Source organism: Lepidochelys kempii, chromosome 9 (genome assembly GCF_965140265.1).
Source record: "Lepidochelys kempii isolate rLepKem1 chromosome 9, rLepKem1.hap2, whole genome shotgun sequence".
Taxonomy (NCBI): Eukaryota; Metazoa; Chordata; order Testudines; family Cheloniidae; genus Lepidochelys; species Lepidochelys kempii.
Window position 1 is genome coordinate 52,660,354 of NC_133264.1, and position 15,640 is coordinate 52,675,993.

The window sequence follows — 15,640 nt, forward strand, 5'->3', positions numbered from 1 at the left end:
TGGGAATTTATGGCCCCAGTGCAAGCCGCTGGGTGCACAGCACTTTGGAAAATCACCTAAATTTATGTAGGTGATTTAAGAAATCTCAGTGAGGAGACATTTTGGAAGAGCTTGACCCTTGTTTTCCTTTATGCTTTTATAGCTTTTAGCACTGCCAGCGCTCAGTAAGTGGTCAAGACCAGGAACACAGGTTTTGCCTGCAGTGACAGAGAATATGAGAGGTGGGGAGGGGAACAAAGGTGGGGAAATAATCCGGTAGAGTTAAACAGCATAATGTAGCTTCCTAGAACAACTAAATTACTTTGGAAGCAGAAGGGCCAATTTTATTCTCAGCCGGATGGGTACAGAGCCCATGGACTTCAATGGGCAGAACTGGACCTATTGATTTCACATTAAGAAGGGTTGTTGTTCAGTTCTGTTCTGCACTGCATATAAACCACAGACACTATACAAAGCAAGACTAAAGGGACAGCTTCCGATCAGGAGCATTCCCACCCTGTATAATAAGCATCAGCAGGGTAGTCATAAATGTAGTGTTTTTTATTTAGTCTGTCTCATTGTCATGCTGCTTTATACCTTTAGTTTTCTTCTACTAAAGAAATAATAAAAACACAAAAGATCCCTTATCAATTGTGAATAGAAATGTAGTGACACAGTGTATTAGTATGCAGAATGCATGTTTCATATGCATGTCGTATTTGGTGTGACAACATGCTTGAATACAGATTTCGGAGGTGAGTATTCCAAACGGTATTAATGATTGGCTATCAGACAGGCCTTGGAATAGTCCCTTCTGCTGTCAGACAAGGGGAGTTTTTCTTTGTCTGTTTCTCTGAGGGAAACTCTACGAGTTGAAACAAGATCATTTTTGCATTTGTTAATATCTATTCCTCATTCAAGCTTTGTGACATTTTCCTAACTCAAGCAAAAACTGCTGATGTAAAGAATATACAGGTACCAGGGACCACTTTCCCGCTGAAATCTGTGGGGAGGCCTACAACTCCTTTGTCTTTGCCCTTGCATGTTGAGTATCCTGTTCTCCCCTCTGCACAACTTTTTAGGAAGTGATAGATGTCAGCTCTCCCATCTCACAACTCTGAGCGGCCACAGCCCTCCCAATCCAGGAAGAGGTGTTCTTTGATATAGGAAGCTACCCACAATCCCATCTTGGAATAGTAGGGTAGTAACTAAGGATAACTCCCACTACTCGTGCATTCAGCTCTGGAGGAAAGGGATGAACCAGAAGGCCATGTGTCCTAATGATAGTGCAAATACTTCTGATGTGTCTCTAGGTCCCATCACCCAGCGTGCTGGTGTGAACAGGAATATACTTGTCTCACTGTTTCAGGATGCTGGGCAGCCAATCACATGCCCCATAGAAAACCTTTCAAGGGATTAGGGGGTGCAGTGATCACAGGAGATGGCCCATCTGAAACTGCAACATGGGGCAAGAAGACATCTGGTGCCCCTGAAAAAGTACAGAGGAGAATTACAGGCCACCAGGCAGAATGATTTTGCTTAGAATATATGTCCAGTAATAGAACTACCTTTACTCCACCTCCAATATTACATCCAGACTGAAGGTCAGCTCCAGCGGTGTACGGCTGTATAAGTGCATCTCTGCAAGATGTGGAAGAGCGCAGAGCTGTAAAATTTCCAGAAATTTTGAAAGTAGGGAACAAACACCTTTGTTTCTGCTCTTTTTCCTCCAGAAACAACCCCCCGCCCCAAAAATTTGTGGAAAATTGAAATATCTGCAGTAGTTACATGCTTATCAAAATGAAACTTTATTTGCTTCTTTAAGAATGAGAAATGTAATGTGTATAATTTAGTTAGCACATAAAAAGTACTGTTGGTATCTTTATGAGCTAAGTATAAATTCTTTAGTTTTGATTCAGAGAATAATGACAAATACACCTAGTATTAGGGAGGGAGCTGCAACTGCACGCTAAGGTACTTAGGTGTATTTTTTTTGCCTGTTGGCAAATAAGAAAAACAATAAAAAGTTGAAAATAGAAAACATTAATACTATTATAAACATAGTGGGAGGTTATATCCTTTGGGCTCAGACATAGTACATATATAGACCTAACCTGACATTATCATGCAGGAACAGAAGAAACTCATGTTTCTAGAGAAAAAGCTTGGAAAATGAATGTCCCTATAATGTAATTAACAGAGCAGAATATTAAGGACCAACAGTAAATTCAGGTACATATCAAACTTTCTGGTGGCAGAGTTACTATACTCTTTAACAATTATTATCATTATATATACAGTAAGTGCTGTAATTGTAGACAAACCTAGCCATCCTATGAACCGGTATAACTTAAACAGTTACTAATGTATTCTTGGTAATGCTAGCACAGCTCAAGTTTTTCCTTCTTTCCTTCTTCTTTCACTATTCATTCTGAGAGAAAATATTTCATATAACAGTTTCTTTTAAATGTTTCCCCAAATGGTTAATTTTTCCATACTGGGTCTCAGAAAAAAATGGAAAAAAACCTGTTTTTTCCAAAAGTTTTTGTTTTTTTCCTGGACCATCACATCTCTGCATGGTCACAATGATGGATGCGAGCTAGTGAGCCACCAAATCATAGATGTAGGATACTGATCCACTGAAATTCCTTAAGGAGATTAATGTTACGCACTCATATGCCAGGCTTGGCAGCAACTCAGCTAATTCTGGTCGGAAGCTAGGCAGGCTCCTGCAGACCCCTGTGTTTGGAACAGCGGGCCATGATATCTATTCCCTATGCCATGGGTACACTTTGTTGACAACTGTGATTTCTGTAAGAATGTGGTGATGGAGCATGATAACTCACACAGAATGAGCTAAGTAAAACCCTTACTAAGAGTTCATTCTTTTTATAAACTCTTTACATATTCCAGCGAGAGGCTAGACTGTCCACTCTTGCAACATCTTATGTAAACACTGACATGCTTCTAGTAATTTTAACTAGACAGATTAGCAAATTAGCAAAGAGACTGACAGATGAACAACAGATCAAACACTGGAAAACATTCAATGGAAGATGCCTCAGTGAAGTGAGCAAAGAGATACAATAGGGAAGGATGGATGGACACAGAGGCACGCAAAACATATGGACCTACCTCTGAAGCCATGAAACCTAAGTCAGTAATTTAATAGCAAAATCCTTAGGTTCACACGATGGGAAAAAAAGTTCTCCATAGCCATCTTCTGCAGATCATGGAGATGCTGGAGGACTAACCAGTCTATTTTCCAGAGTGTCTGTCTGTCTTCTTTTCCTGTTGCCTCTGCAGTCAACAATCCCGTAACAAACACTGTGCATCTCATAATAATCCCATATGAAACCCGTGCAGTATCCAACCTGACTGTTCCTTTGCTTCTTCCTCCAGGTTTGCAAAACATTGAGAGTTGGATTTGCTTTATTTTTCTCTTATTTCTCATTAAACATTCCAGGTACAATTGATCCAGACAGAAAGCAAAGCCAATCACTTCTCCCTTCCCCCACACCACCAGTTCCGCTGGATGTTATGAATTTACCATCCATTCTACTTGGGTTGGTTTGTTTTCTCTGTTATGGAGAAGCAGTGAATCCACAGTAAGTTGACAAAGTACACACACAAATGCGCATGCGCGCACACGGGAACACCTTTTTCTTTTTCCATTATGTTTTTTTTTCCTTTTTGCAAAAAAATGCAAGCAAAAGAAAAACAAGGTTTTCTATTGAAGGTACATCTCTTCTTCAATATGAAGACATTAACTGGATTGATTTGGATCCCCCATGCAGTGGTCAGTGAAGTCCTTTGGTACTTGACAGAACAACATCTTGATATTACAGTAGGTAGCTGTGGAGACTTTTGAAGACACTTCCACATAGATCATGAGTAGAAAGAGAATGGGGTGTGGGAGAGAGGTCAGGGAGGGGAGCAAAAGAAGAAAAGAAAAGGAATGTCGTTGCTGAAGATGGTTTCTCTGGGTTGGAAACTCAGTTCTTGCACCTCTCCCCACCCCACTGGCCCATTGTTTCTTATCAGTTTTGACTACTGCTCACTGGTGGTGGGATTGGAGTCTATTTTTTTCCCAACACACATTGGTTTGTCTTCATTGTCTTTTAAATATATGATTTGTACATATTTATATTTATTTATATGCTGTTTCCCCTGGCATTGGTAAGTGTGCTTCTGTTAGCAAGAAACGGAAGCTGCCGGTTAGAAACAAGTCCCATGTGTTCTTTGTCTGCAGCTGCTACAGTTCTTAGACGATAATTCAACCTTTCCACATTTTTCACTGCTTTGTCAGTCTGTTCCTCCCATCCCACCTCGGACCCTTCATTGTTTCCCCTCCCTTTCCCATCCCCATAAAATGAGAGACGTCATGCCATCGAGGTTGGAGACTGACTCATCTGTACTCTCATAGACTGGACACTATTCAGAATCTTCTTCTGGTGTCCGGCCAAAGTCACCCCTATTCTCAGGAGATCTCTGTAAAAAAACAACAGGTAGTTCAGTTTAGATGTTTTAATTTTACACTCTTTAATGTGTTTCAGGGTGTTCGTCCCAGAAACACCTCATTTTGTTCTTTAGTGTCACTGATGAGATAGGAGAGAAAAGCAAAATAAAAGGTGTCCTATCTCTAAATCTAAAACAATGGACCTGTATTCGCAGACTCATAAGCAATCATATATTGGACAGACCAAAAACCAGCCTGAATGTTTGCCCCAAACTCAAACCAAACCTATCTGAAGTTCAAAAAAGTTGGTTGATTTGAGGTTATTTATTTTTTTCCATTCCCTAGTGTTTTTTTTCCTGGAAGAGAAAATAGTAAACTACTACGAGAAAGGCAATTCTCATATTACTTCTGACCCTGTCTCGACCAAGAAGCACTGGCAATCTCCAGAGAAAGTCAATCTTTAGGAGCCAGATCTTCCTCCCGCAAAGGCAATGGAAGTCTTTCTAATGACTTCAGTGGGAGCTGGGTAAGAGTTTAGGTGAGTACACTGTATGCACCACTTACTCTGAGGTCATCTGGGCAACAAGCTGGAGGGAGGTGAAGCCAGCAGTCAGGAAGTTGTCTCTGTACTGGCTCATTTTAATGGCGCTTAACCAATCTTCTACTGAGGTAAAGGCAGTGAAATCTGGGATGGAGCGGTCTAACAGTGGCTGAGAAGGCCTGAAACACAACGGAAAGGAGCCTAGGTCAAGCTGGACTGGAAACACAAGCCGACAGACGCTGTAGATCAAAAACAAGGGTGAAACCAGCCAGCTAGTAGGTAGAAATGGGGTCATACTGGGTTGCCAGCACTTTATAAGATTCATAGCAAACAATAACCTACTGTATAATCAGTGAAGCATTGCCCGTCTGTGGCTGAGAAGTACATTTATTTTGTGCTTATTAAAAATACACCTATCCCAGCCCCCCACACATATGACTAAAATCCATCTATTTTGGATTGCTGCCAAAAATCTTAAATCTCTCCAACATTGCCTGAACTCTCATTCTCCCATCATACCCTCCCCTCCCCCTTGCTGCTACCCCAAAATACCCGGGAACACAAAGAGACCTTGAATCTGAGCTGAAAGGCACTGCAGATAGTGTCCTACTTACTGTGGCTATTGGATTGTACAATATGTGCAGGATGGGTGGACTGCTAACAACACAACTCTTTCTAAGTGTGGTCTGGACAGGTCCTCTACAGGCGGTTTGGAAGGCCAAGGTCTTTATATGGAGTTAAAAGCGGTCCTGGAGATGGTAACTTATGACAGAGGCAGGATTTGTGAAGGTTTGTGGCACGTCGGCACAAAAGTCTGTTTTCATGAGGTAATGGAACACAGCTTCTTCAGCAAGTCACTATACCATCCTATCCTATCCTATCCATACTACCCCTGCATACCACAAACTCAGTGTTCACTAACATCTGCACAGCCATTTGATTCTACCATGGCTATTTGATTCTATCTTGCTCATGTTTTTTTTATTATTCAGCATTCAGGATTATTTTCATGCACAGACATTATATATCTGAAAGTTTGGAGAATTCCTTGTATGCCACCACTACTTGCATCGGTATTTGGTGCATGGGCATTATTCGTTATTTGTCTTTCGTTATTCTCCTGTTTAAAAAGTTTCAGTATCCAATTAAAGGGTAGAAACAATACTATGTGACTTTCACCATCAATCACATGCCACGAATAATCAATAGCAAAGAGGCCACCCATGAACAACAACTGCTCATCGTGGTATTTGGCTGATGGCTATTTATAGTGAATACATCTGCACAAATCTTGATTGGATCATGAATGATTTGTCAACAAAAAAGAAAAGTAAACTTAATTGAATAATTGATTGCCTATCAACAACTCAGCTAGCTCTATGACCCTACATTCATGGCTTGGAACATTAAGTGATGAGTTCACAAAACCTAACCATTGACTCTCCCAGAACTTCCCACTGCACATATAGTATCAGGGCACTTTGAGACTCACACAGCGGTGATGGTCGCTACAGTTTTGAGGCTTGCCGGGTTGCGGATCATTTTATCTAGGGTGTTGACTATCTCAGTGAAGCGAGGGCGGGTGTTGCGGTCTTTCTGCCAGCAGTCTAGCATGAGCTGGTGCAGCGCAGCTGGGCAGTCCATAGGAGGGGGAAGACGGTAATCTTGCTCAATTGCATTGATTACCTGCAGGGAGAAGGAGCATGAAACCAGCAGGTAAATAAAGGAACAAAGCTCATAAGAGTCATCCAAGTTCAAAAATCAAACCCAACCCATACCTCCATCAAAGCAACACCCACCCTGGAAAAAAATCAACCTTTCCATTGGCCAAAACATTCACACTAAAGGCAAGACTTCCCAAATTCACTGGGTCAGATTCACTGCTGGCATAAATGGCTGTATCTCCACTGACTTCAGTGATGCGCCAGAGGCTTTACAAGCGTGATGATCTGACCCAATACCAGAGCAAAGAGCTATGCGTTCTAACAGCCAGGTTTTCAGGGAAAGATGGCCTCTGCAGTACGTCAGTGAAGGGAACCTAGCAGAGTAATCACTTCACCACCACTGCCCTCTCCTCTCTCCGAGGCAGAATCCTTGCCACAAACTACGGTGTTCTACCCGTTAATGATGTGGATGTGGGAAAGCGGTGTGGAGCCAAGGCACTCAGAGGTTAATTTGAGCTCTGATGAGTCAAGGGTATTGTAGTCCCTCTCTGTGGAGAGCAGCCACTCTCATTATCTCTGCCGATCAAACTGGAATACAGTAGTTGAACTACCAAGTCTCTCTCCCTGGCTTACAAACCCTCTGAACATTTTCAAAGGCCTTCCGGCTTCCTGAAGTCCAATTATCAGCCTACTGGTTTTTCTTCCCAATTTCCTATTTTAAAACCTTTCATTTATCAGCCTTTTTCATCTTGAAAACCATCCACTGCTGCACAGGTTGAGAGGCTGGGGCTGGAGTAGCTGTGAGCTAACACTTCACAGTGAAAAGAAAAGGAGTACTTGTGGCACCTTAGAGACTAACCAATTTATTTGAGCATGAGCTTTCGTGAGCTACAGCTCACTTCATCGGATGCATGCTGTCACAGTGACAGCTTCTGCACTACTCTCTGCAGTGACTTCTGGAGAGGGACTGCTGCCAAATCTAAAGTGATATTTGTGGTGTGTGCATCCAGGTGAGCTCCCCATATACTCAGGACTAAGGGCCTGTTCATGGCCTCGTGTCACCAAAAGACCCAGAGAGGGATGGAGCCAGGTCTTTCTCTTCCCAAATATATAGGAGGGAATGGAAAAACAAGCCCCTCACCCCTGTTCTCTGGCTGCCATACAATGGGAGGGAGAAGAGTCTCTTATTCCCCATCGTCTGGCACCCCCAAATGGAAAGGCTGGGAGGTGTGGGGGGAGTAGAACAGTATCAAGCTGGGGGGCTCAGCACCAGGCAAGCCAAGTGCGTGCATGTGCCAAATGTGCCTCGGATCCAAATCCAGATGGTCTGAAATCCAAGCACTGAGGCCTGTGTCTGGTCCTGCTCCCAGGCAAGTAGTGCTCTGACACGCAGGGAAAGCTAAATTGGGGAGGGTTGGCTGGGGAGGGTTTTGGCAGCTGAGGCAGTGGCAGTGAAAATGTGGCCACTCGTTCCTCTCCATCTCCTTAACCACTCGCCTCCTCTGCCTGTCTCTTAACCCCATCCTCTTGCCCCATTCTTTTCCTCTCACATCGCCTTCCTCTTCTCTCTCTCTTTCACTCACCCTGTTCTGTCTCCCTACTTTCCCATCACCCCATTCTGCCTCCCTACACCCCCACTCTCTATCTCCTTCTCCTCCTTCACCCCTGAGCCGCTGTCCCGAGGGTGCCAGAATGGAGGGGCCATGGCCCCACCATTTTTTACAACTGTAAGGATGAACAGTGGGGAGAGGGGTCTTTGAGGGAAGAGGCTGTGCGAGGGCGGGGGCTCCGGGAGAAGAGGGAATGTGCGGGTGAGGCCTTGGGAGGAAGGAACGGCCCAGGGGTGGGGCCACGGTTCAGGGGCTGGTGCCCCGCCCCGTTAGGAAGCTTCCACTGCCCCTGTTCCATCCCCTCAACCCATATTTTCTCCCCATCACCCCCTTTCTCAGGCTTAACATACACTGTGTTGCAAGGAGACAGATACTGTTAAAACTCACTGTGGTGAGGAACGGACTGGGGCAGGCTGGTTGCTGGCTAGCAGCCATGATAACTGTGTTTGAGCTGCCTGCCCCAGCCCTGACTTCCTTATTTGCAATAATGAAATCCCATTGCAGGGCACTGACAGAGCACCCTCTGAGCTTCCCCTCTGCCCATTCTTTCTCTTTTCACAAAGCCTCCTGTACCCCCTGCTTTCCTTCTCACACAGCCTGTCGGGTTGGGGCACTGAGCACTGAGGCTGAAGAGGGGCAGCAGGCCAGTACTGGGAGGAATAGCCTGTTCTCTTCATGCCCCTTGTGTCTCTCCGGAATCTCAGTGGAAGCAGAAGTCTTTGATATCACAAGGGGTTGCTGCTGACCAGCTCAAATTTCAAAGGAGTTTAGACACACACTCCCCCATCTGTGTGAAACCCACCCCAGGAGACCCTGGAAACCAAGAGACTCCTAGTTTTTCATGATATACAGCTATCCTATTCCCATGGTGACTTCTGCTGGAACAGTCTTGGAGTGTAGTGGCTGTCAGGATTCCTACACCATTCTTTGCAGTGATTCCTGCTGGGAGAGGCTGGGCGGGGTGGGGAGTAGAATAGCATCACCTGGTTCTTCCCCGTGGAGACTGATCCACACACAGAGATAGTGCCCAGAACACTCACATCTTGGTTGGACATGTCCCAGTACGGCCTCTCTCCGAAGGACATCACTTCCCACATGACAATGCCGTAACTCCAGACATCACTGGCGGAGGTGAACTTGCGGTAGGCGATGGCCTCAGGGGCTGTCCACCTCACCGGGATCTTCCCACCCTGGAGAAGAAGGACAAGCAGTTCAACTGTTTTGCCTGGACTGTCTATCACTCCTTGGGACAAAATTACTTAGGAATTACCCAGACTTATTGCCAGCCTTTTCCCTCAGTTTACTAAGCAACTGTTCACATCTCTAGGTGCTGCACAATAATGAAATGTACAGAATAGAAGAGGAATCAAAATATCTCAACAAAACAAAACAACACAAACAAACAATTTGCCCAACCAGATGTATTGAGAATTAAAAATTCTGCATCCAAAACAGATCAACAAAAATCATAACCCCATGTCACTGCTATTGACCCTTTACCCCTGCCCATAAGTCAAAAACCCGAGACAACAGATGAGCTTTGTAACGTGTCCACATAGCTAACATATCCAGCCTCTGGTGGACCTGAGCAGGGAAAACATTCCAGAGTAGAAGGGCTTTTCACCTGCCACCAGCTCCCTCTCATATAGAGCAAGGAAAACCACAGCTTGGGAGCCTCCACTTGCTGCGGCTGTGGAAGTAGGGCAACAGGGAGAGAGGCAGTCTCTGAAATCACCCTGTCCCAAACCACTGAGGACATTATAGGTCAAACCCAACGCTCCTAAATGGGAGCCATGGCAAGCCTTGAAGCACTACTGTAATGCGCTCGCCGCACGACATCCTGCTCTGTAAGCATGCCACACCATTGAGCACCAACCTCAGCTTCCAAATGGACCCAAAATGGAGCCCTATTACATTACATTACCTTGAATCAGGAGCTCAAGGGCACTGCACATAGCATCTTACCTACTATCTAGTAGAGCTAGCATTGGGGTGGGAGACCACCTGGACCTAAGTTTAGATGATAAAAGCACAGATGGAGCACCTCCCCCTTTCCCTAATGCTGATGAATATACCCAGCTGAAGAGACCTTCAGCAGCAATGGTCCAGAAGCAACACCCAGCCGGGTCTCAGCTATGCAAAGCTGGGACCTCCTCCTTCATTAAATAATGGCTAGCTACCTATCTTGCATTCAGCAACACAAAACAGATTGCCATTTACTGACACCCTAAGTTTCACTACAAGGCAAAGCCCTGATCACGACGACATTAATCTACATGCCTGAACCCCAGCAACCAATTCCACCTCCTGGATCTGTCTATAGCCAGTGGTGAGCTGGAGCGGGTTCACACCGGTTCGCTGGAACCAGTTGTTAAATTTAGAAGCCCTTTTAGAACCGGTTGTTCCATGGGGGACAACCGGTTCTAAAAGGGCTTCTAAATTTAACAACTGGCCAAAAGTGGTGCCTTAGGCGCCGACTCCCTGGGTGCTCCGGGGCTGGAGCACCCAAGAGGAAAATTTGGTGGGTGCAGCGCACCCATCAGCAGCTCCCCGCCCCAGCTCACCTCCCCTCCGCCTCCTCCCCTGAACGCGCCGCCCCACTCTGCTTCTCTGCCCCTGCCCCCGGCTTCCCGCGAATCAGCTGTTCGTGCGGGAAGCCGGGGTGGGCTGAGAAGCAAGCAGCAGCTTCGCGCTCAGGCCCAGGATGGCGGAGCTGAGCTGGGGCGGGGGGGGGCACAAGGAGGGCCATTTGCGCAGCAGCAGGTAACCCAGGATACGCGCAGGGGAACTGCTCCCCGTCCCAGCTCATCTCTGCCACCCTGGGCCTGAGTGTGAAGCTGCTGCTTGCTTCTCAGCCCTCCCAGGCTTCCCACCGAATAACTGATTCGCGGGAAGCTGGGGGCGGGGGACGGAGAAGCAGAGCGGGGTGGCTCGTTCAGGGGAGGAGGCGGAGGCGGAGCGGAGGTGAGCTGGGGCCGGGCGCGGGGTGGGGAGCTGCCGGTGGGGTCTCTGCACCCACCAAATTTTCCCCGTGGGTGCTCCAGCCCCGGAGCACCCAGGGACTCGGCGCCTAAGGTGCCACTTTTGATGTGATCAGTGGGGGGAGCGGCCACTCCCCCTGCTCCCCCTAGCTACGCTACCCCGCCCCTAGGAGCCAGAGGGATCTGCCGGAGCTGCCCCAGGTAAGCACTGCTGGGACTCCCCACCTCACCCCCTGGCAGGTCCCTCTGGCTCTTAGGGGTGGGGTGGACACCCACTACGGTGGCCCACAAGACCCTCCTGCCCAGTTCTGGGGGCATTCAGGGGACAGGAGAGGGGGGAGAATGGGGCTGGGGTCCCAGGGGGGTATCAAGGAACACGGGGGGTTGGATGGGGCAGGAGTCCTGGGGGGTTGGGGTGGGCAACGACTCCCTCGTCGGGTGAGGAGGGAACCGGATGTTAAGATTTAGGCACCTCATCACTGTCTATAGCCCCCAGTAGATGGCAATGCTACTCCACTCCTTTGACCTCTCTGTCATTTTAAGGTGGCCCTCAAGGGGATGAAGATGCTGCAGCTGGGTGCCCAAATAAGGATCTGCAGGGGAAGCTGGCAAAAGATGGTCTGAAGGAAAATCTAATGCCCACCCAAAATACAATACCAAATCCCCCAACCACTTTTACAAGTGTTCTTCAGAAACACCCCCTTGCTACTGCTGCTACTGAGGACAAGTCAATGTGCCCAAAGGGGAGGGATAGGAGAGGGAGAGGAGAGAAGGTACTGGTCAATATTTATGGAGGAAACTATAAAAAAAAACAAAAAAAAACAATTGACATCAAGGGTATATAGATGAAAAGACATAAAGACCCGAAGAAGAGCTTTGTGTAGCTTGAAAGCTTTTCTCTCTCCCCAACAGAAGTTGATTCAATAAAAGATATTATCTCACCCACTTTTGTCTCTCTAATAAAACTATTTGTTAAATAGAAATGCAGGTGAATAAGGATGAAATAGGCCACTTATTTAGTAACATGTCAAAAGGATTCCTCTAATTTGTCCCTGCATTTTCCTTTTCCTTTAGCTGTATGAGTTACTTCTCTACTCTTTTATTATGGTTTTATAATCCAGGGGGGTCTAGTCTCACAATAACATTATCTTGAATTTATATAGTAGCTTTTTCATCCCAAAAGATGCCCATGTGCTATATGATACAGATAACCAGCTTAGATATCCTTATAAACAAGTATCACATCATCCACCCCTGAAATGCACTCGCCTCAGGAATAAACTGTCCCATAGCACGCAATAATGTCACATGTATTTTTGAAGGACAGGAGGGGAAGAATTAGATGCAGTGCAGTAGAAAGAATTTTGAGATCCGATGTGAGTGCGTGAGCTGGCATTTGGCTAGGATGGCAGGGTTATCACCCCAGAGATGACAAACAGCACCAAGAGATCGATCAGGACTTCCATTTTCTATCTGATCCAGAAGATGTCAATTTCAGCAGCATGCTGCCCTCATGCTACCGTGCTAGGCATTACTTTAGAAAAGACTCAGGACTTCATTCGTCTCTCATCATGGGTAGTTCCAGTGAAGTTGATTGAGTTATGTTGGTGTAAGTGAGATCAGAACCAAGCAATCAGAGTCAAGGACACATCTCAGGAGTTACTAATGGCACTCCCTTCCAACCTGCTTGTGAGAGGTCTCCCACACAAGTGCTGAGCCAGCCCTTGTAACTTAGCTCATGCCACCTGAGAGGATCACAACGCAGGGCAGTCTGGCTGCACGCCTCGTAGCTGAGATTCGAAACCATGTGTGTTGGGCCCTAGTAAATTCATGGTCCATTTTGGTAAATTTCACGGTTATTGGATTTTAAAAATCTTAAATTTCATGGTTTCAGATATTTAAATCTGAAATTTCATGGTACTGTAACTGTGGAGGTCCCGACCCAAAAGGGATTGGGAGGGTGGGTGGTATTGCCATTCTTACTTCTGAGCCACTGCTGGTTTCTTCAGCTTCACACTGGCATCAGTGAGTTTCTAACTTTCGGATAAACTGTTGTCACATCTGTAGGGTCCTACGAAATTCATGTGAAAAACGCGGCACAGACTGTGAAATCTGGTCTCCCCCGTGAAATCTGGCTATTTTAGGGGGTTGTGGTATTGCCACCCTTACTTCTGCACTGCCTTCAGAGCTCGGCAGCTGGAGAGCGGTGGCTGCTGGCCAGGAGCCCAGCTCTGAAGGCAGCACCACCAGCAGCAGCAGCGCGGAAGCGAGGGTGGCATGGTATGGCATTGCCACCATTACTTCTGTGGGTCTGACCTGGCCCCGGTAGTGGCCCATGCAGGAGAAGAGGAAGGTCTGTCCTTCCGCAGCCTGGCCAGGACTAGCAGCTGGAGCCCAGTGCACGGTAGGAGCCCCTGGCTGGGGCGCCCCCTACCCTGCCCCTCCCCAGAGCTTGGGTGCAAAGAGGCCTGGGGCTTCCTGTGAGACGGTGACGACCGCGCTCTCCCCAACCACACTGCCCTGGGCAGTCACCCACATCACCCACTCGTAAGGCCAGCCCATCGCCCCCCCCAAAACAAGGGACAAAACCCCCATGTCCTGCCACCCTCACTTCTGCACTGCTGCTGGTAGTGACTCTGCCTTCAGAGCTGGGTGCACAGCCAGCAGCCACTGCTATCTGGACACGCAGCTCTGAAGGCAGCGCAGAAGTAAGTGTGGCAATACCACAACCCCCTAAAATAGCCAGATTTCATGGGGGAGACCAGATTTCACAAGCCGTGCTGAGTTTTTCACGTGAATTTGTGACATATGTGACAACAACCGTTTATCTGAAAGATAGAAACTCACCTAAGCCAGTGTGAATCCGGAGAAACTGCAGTAAAATCAATTGAATTACTCCAAGTTTGCACTGGTACAACTGAAGTCAAACTCTGGCCCTCCTCCACTCACAAGCAACAGGTAGGAATGGAGCACCTGCCACACTTATTCCCTTCCCACTCTGGTGAGGATAAAGCCATGAAGGGGATGTGCCCTATGCCAGCTTTAGGGTGGGGAAATGTATGTTAATCGAGTGCTATCGTATATGGCAAATGCACCTAAATGATGGGAGCACAGATCGCTCTCGCCTTTAGCATTGCTGGCGTTTTCGTTGACTAACTCCTTCAGTGAAAGGGTTAAACTCATCCGGCAAACCTGCCCTAGGAATACAATGCTAGACGCTTCCATGAATGCTAATGAATGTGCACACAGGTGTTTTAAAGGATTCCGCATTTCCCACAGAGAATCTGTAGGTGCTCTAGTCTCCCAAAGCCGGAAAGCAGACGTCAAAGGCTGGCAGCAACAGCTGCCTCCTTGCTCCTCCTTGCATGTAAAGTAGAAACCTCAGCCTTCAGAGTTCTACCCTGAGTGACACTTCTACACCCTGGGCTGCTTTGCATCACGAAGCACGTACGCTTCCCTGTCTTCAGGCCCCTTCCCCGGGGACAGTGGCAGGGGAGGGGTGAGGGATGAGAGCAGATGCCCTTGGTGCAGAGATGACAGCTTGCCATGAATAGCACTTGAACCAGCTGAGGATTAGCAGGTATTTTCTTCACTCAGATTTAAATTAAAAACACAAGGTTGAGGCAATGCTGGTTTCATTTAGTTGACGTTCACTCCACATATTGAAATACGTCTCTCTGAGCTGCTGTGGCAAGGAAAGGGAAGGGAAGGGAATCATTCCTGCTGCTGGGATGCTCAACAGAGATCTAGTCCCAACCAGCAGCTGCGGATACAGGAACTTGCTTGTGAAATCAGCATCATTTCCACGGCAAAGCACTTTGGTGTCACAACCAGGACATTGTGAGTCAAACTCTTCGTTGGTGTAAATCCACACAGCTCCCTCGCCTTCAGTGGGACTGTGGCAATTTATGCCAGCCGAAAATTTGGCCCTCCGACTTCATCTGGGGTATTGTAAAAGAACAGAAGGATTCTCAAAGAAACAAAAGATCCTGGTTTTATATAAATGATCATTAGCCACAAAGAACAAGGGAAAGAAAGCCAGAGGGTTGTGGGGTTTGATGCACCACGACCTTCCATCGTATGTCATCATTTACCCCAGTGCAAAGTGGGTATCAAATCCAGATGGTAGCACTGTACTCCCACTTTGCACAGGCATAATAAACACATCAATCGCAAGGCATTGGAGACTCAGACCCACACTTCTTCATGTTCAGCTACCCCACAGACTGCTCTGAGTCGTTCTAGTGACATTTCCAAATTCAGTCACCTGTGGACTAAGAAGCAATAGAAATTTCAGTCTGAAGGGCAATTTTTTTCCAAAAAGTTATTGGCTCCTGAGAGAAAGCTCTCATAATGACAGTGAATCCTACTGCAATTAGAGCATCATTACTGCAACTGTGATTTAT

At 46.8% G+C, this 15,640-nt stretch overlaps 1 protein-coding gene across 9 annotated transcripts in view; it reads right to left on the bottom strand.

Moving 5' to 3' along the window:
• Positions 1-15,640, bottom strand: part of EPHB1 (EPH receptor B1) — a 342,358-nt gene that overhangs the window by 25,164 nt on the left and 301,554 nt on the right. For 5 of the 9 annotated variants that reach the window (XR_012160842.1, XR_012160837.1, XR_012160843.1 and 2 more), the window contains exons 13-16: positions 9,294-9,443; positions 6,472-6,665; positions 5,003-5,158; positions 3,115-4,470 (exon numbers count right to left, since the gene is read on the bottom strand). Coding sequence is in view for 2 of the 9 variants with exons in the window: in XM_073360346.1 (XP_073216447.1) it covers positions 5,003-5,158; positions 6,472-6,665; positions 9,294-9,443 (500 nt within the window). In the remaining 7 variants the exon portion in view is untranslated. Of the gene's footprint in view, positions 1-1,547; positions 1,646-3,114; positions 4,471-5,002; positions 5,159-6,471; positions 6,666-9,293; positions 9,444-15,640 lie in introns of all 9 variants that reach the window. The other 4 variants (XR_012160839.1, XR_012160838.1, XM_073360346.1 and 1 more) reach the window with 4 other exon arrangements.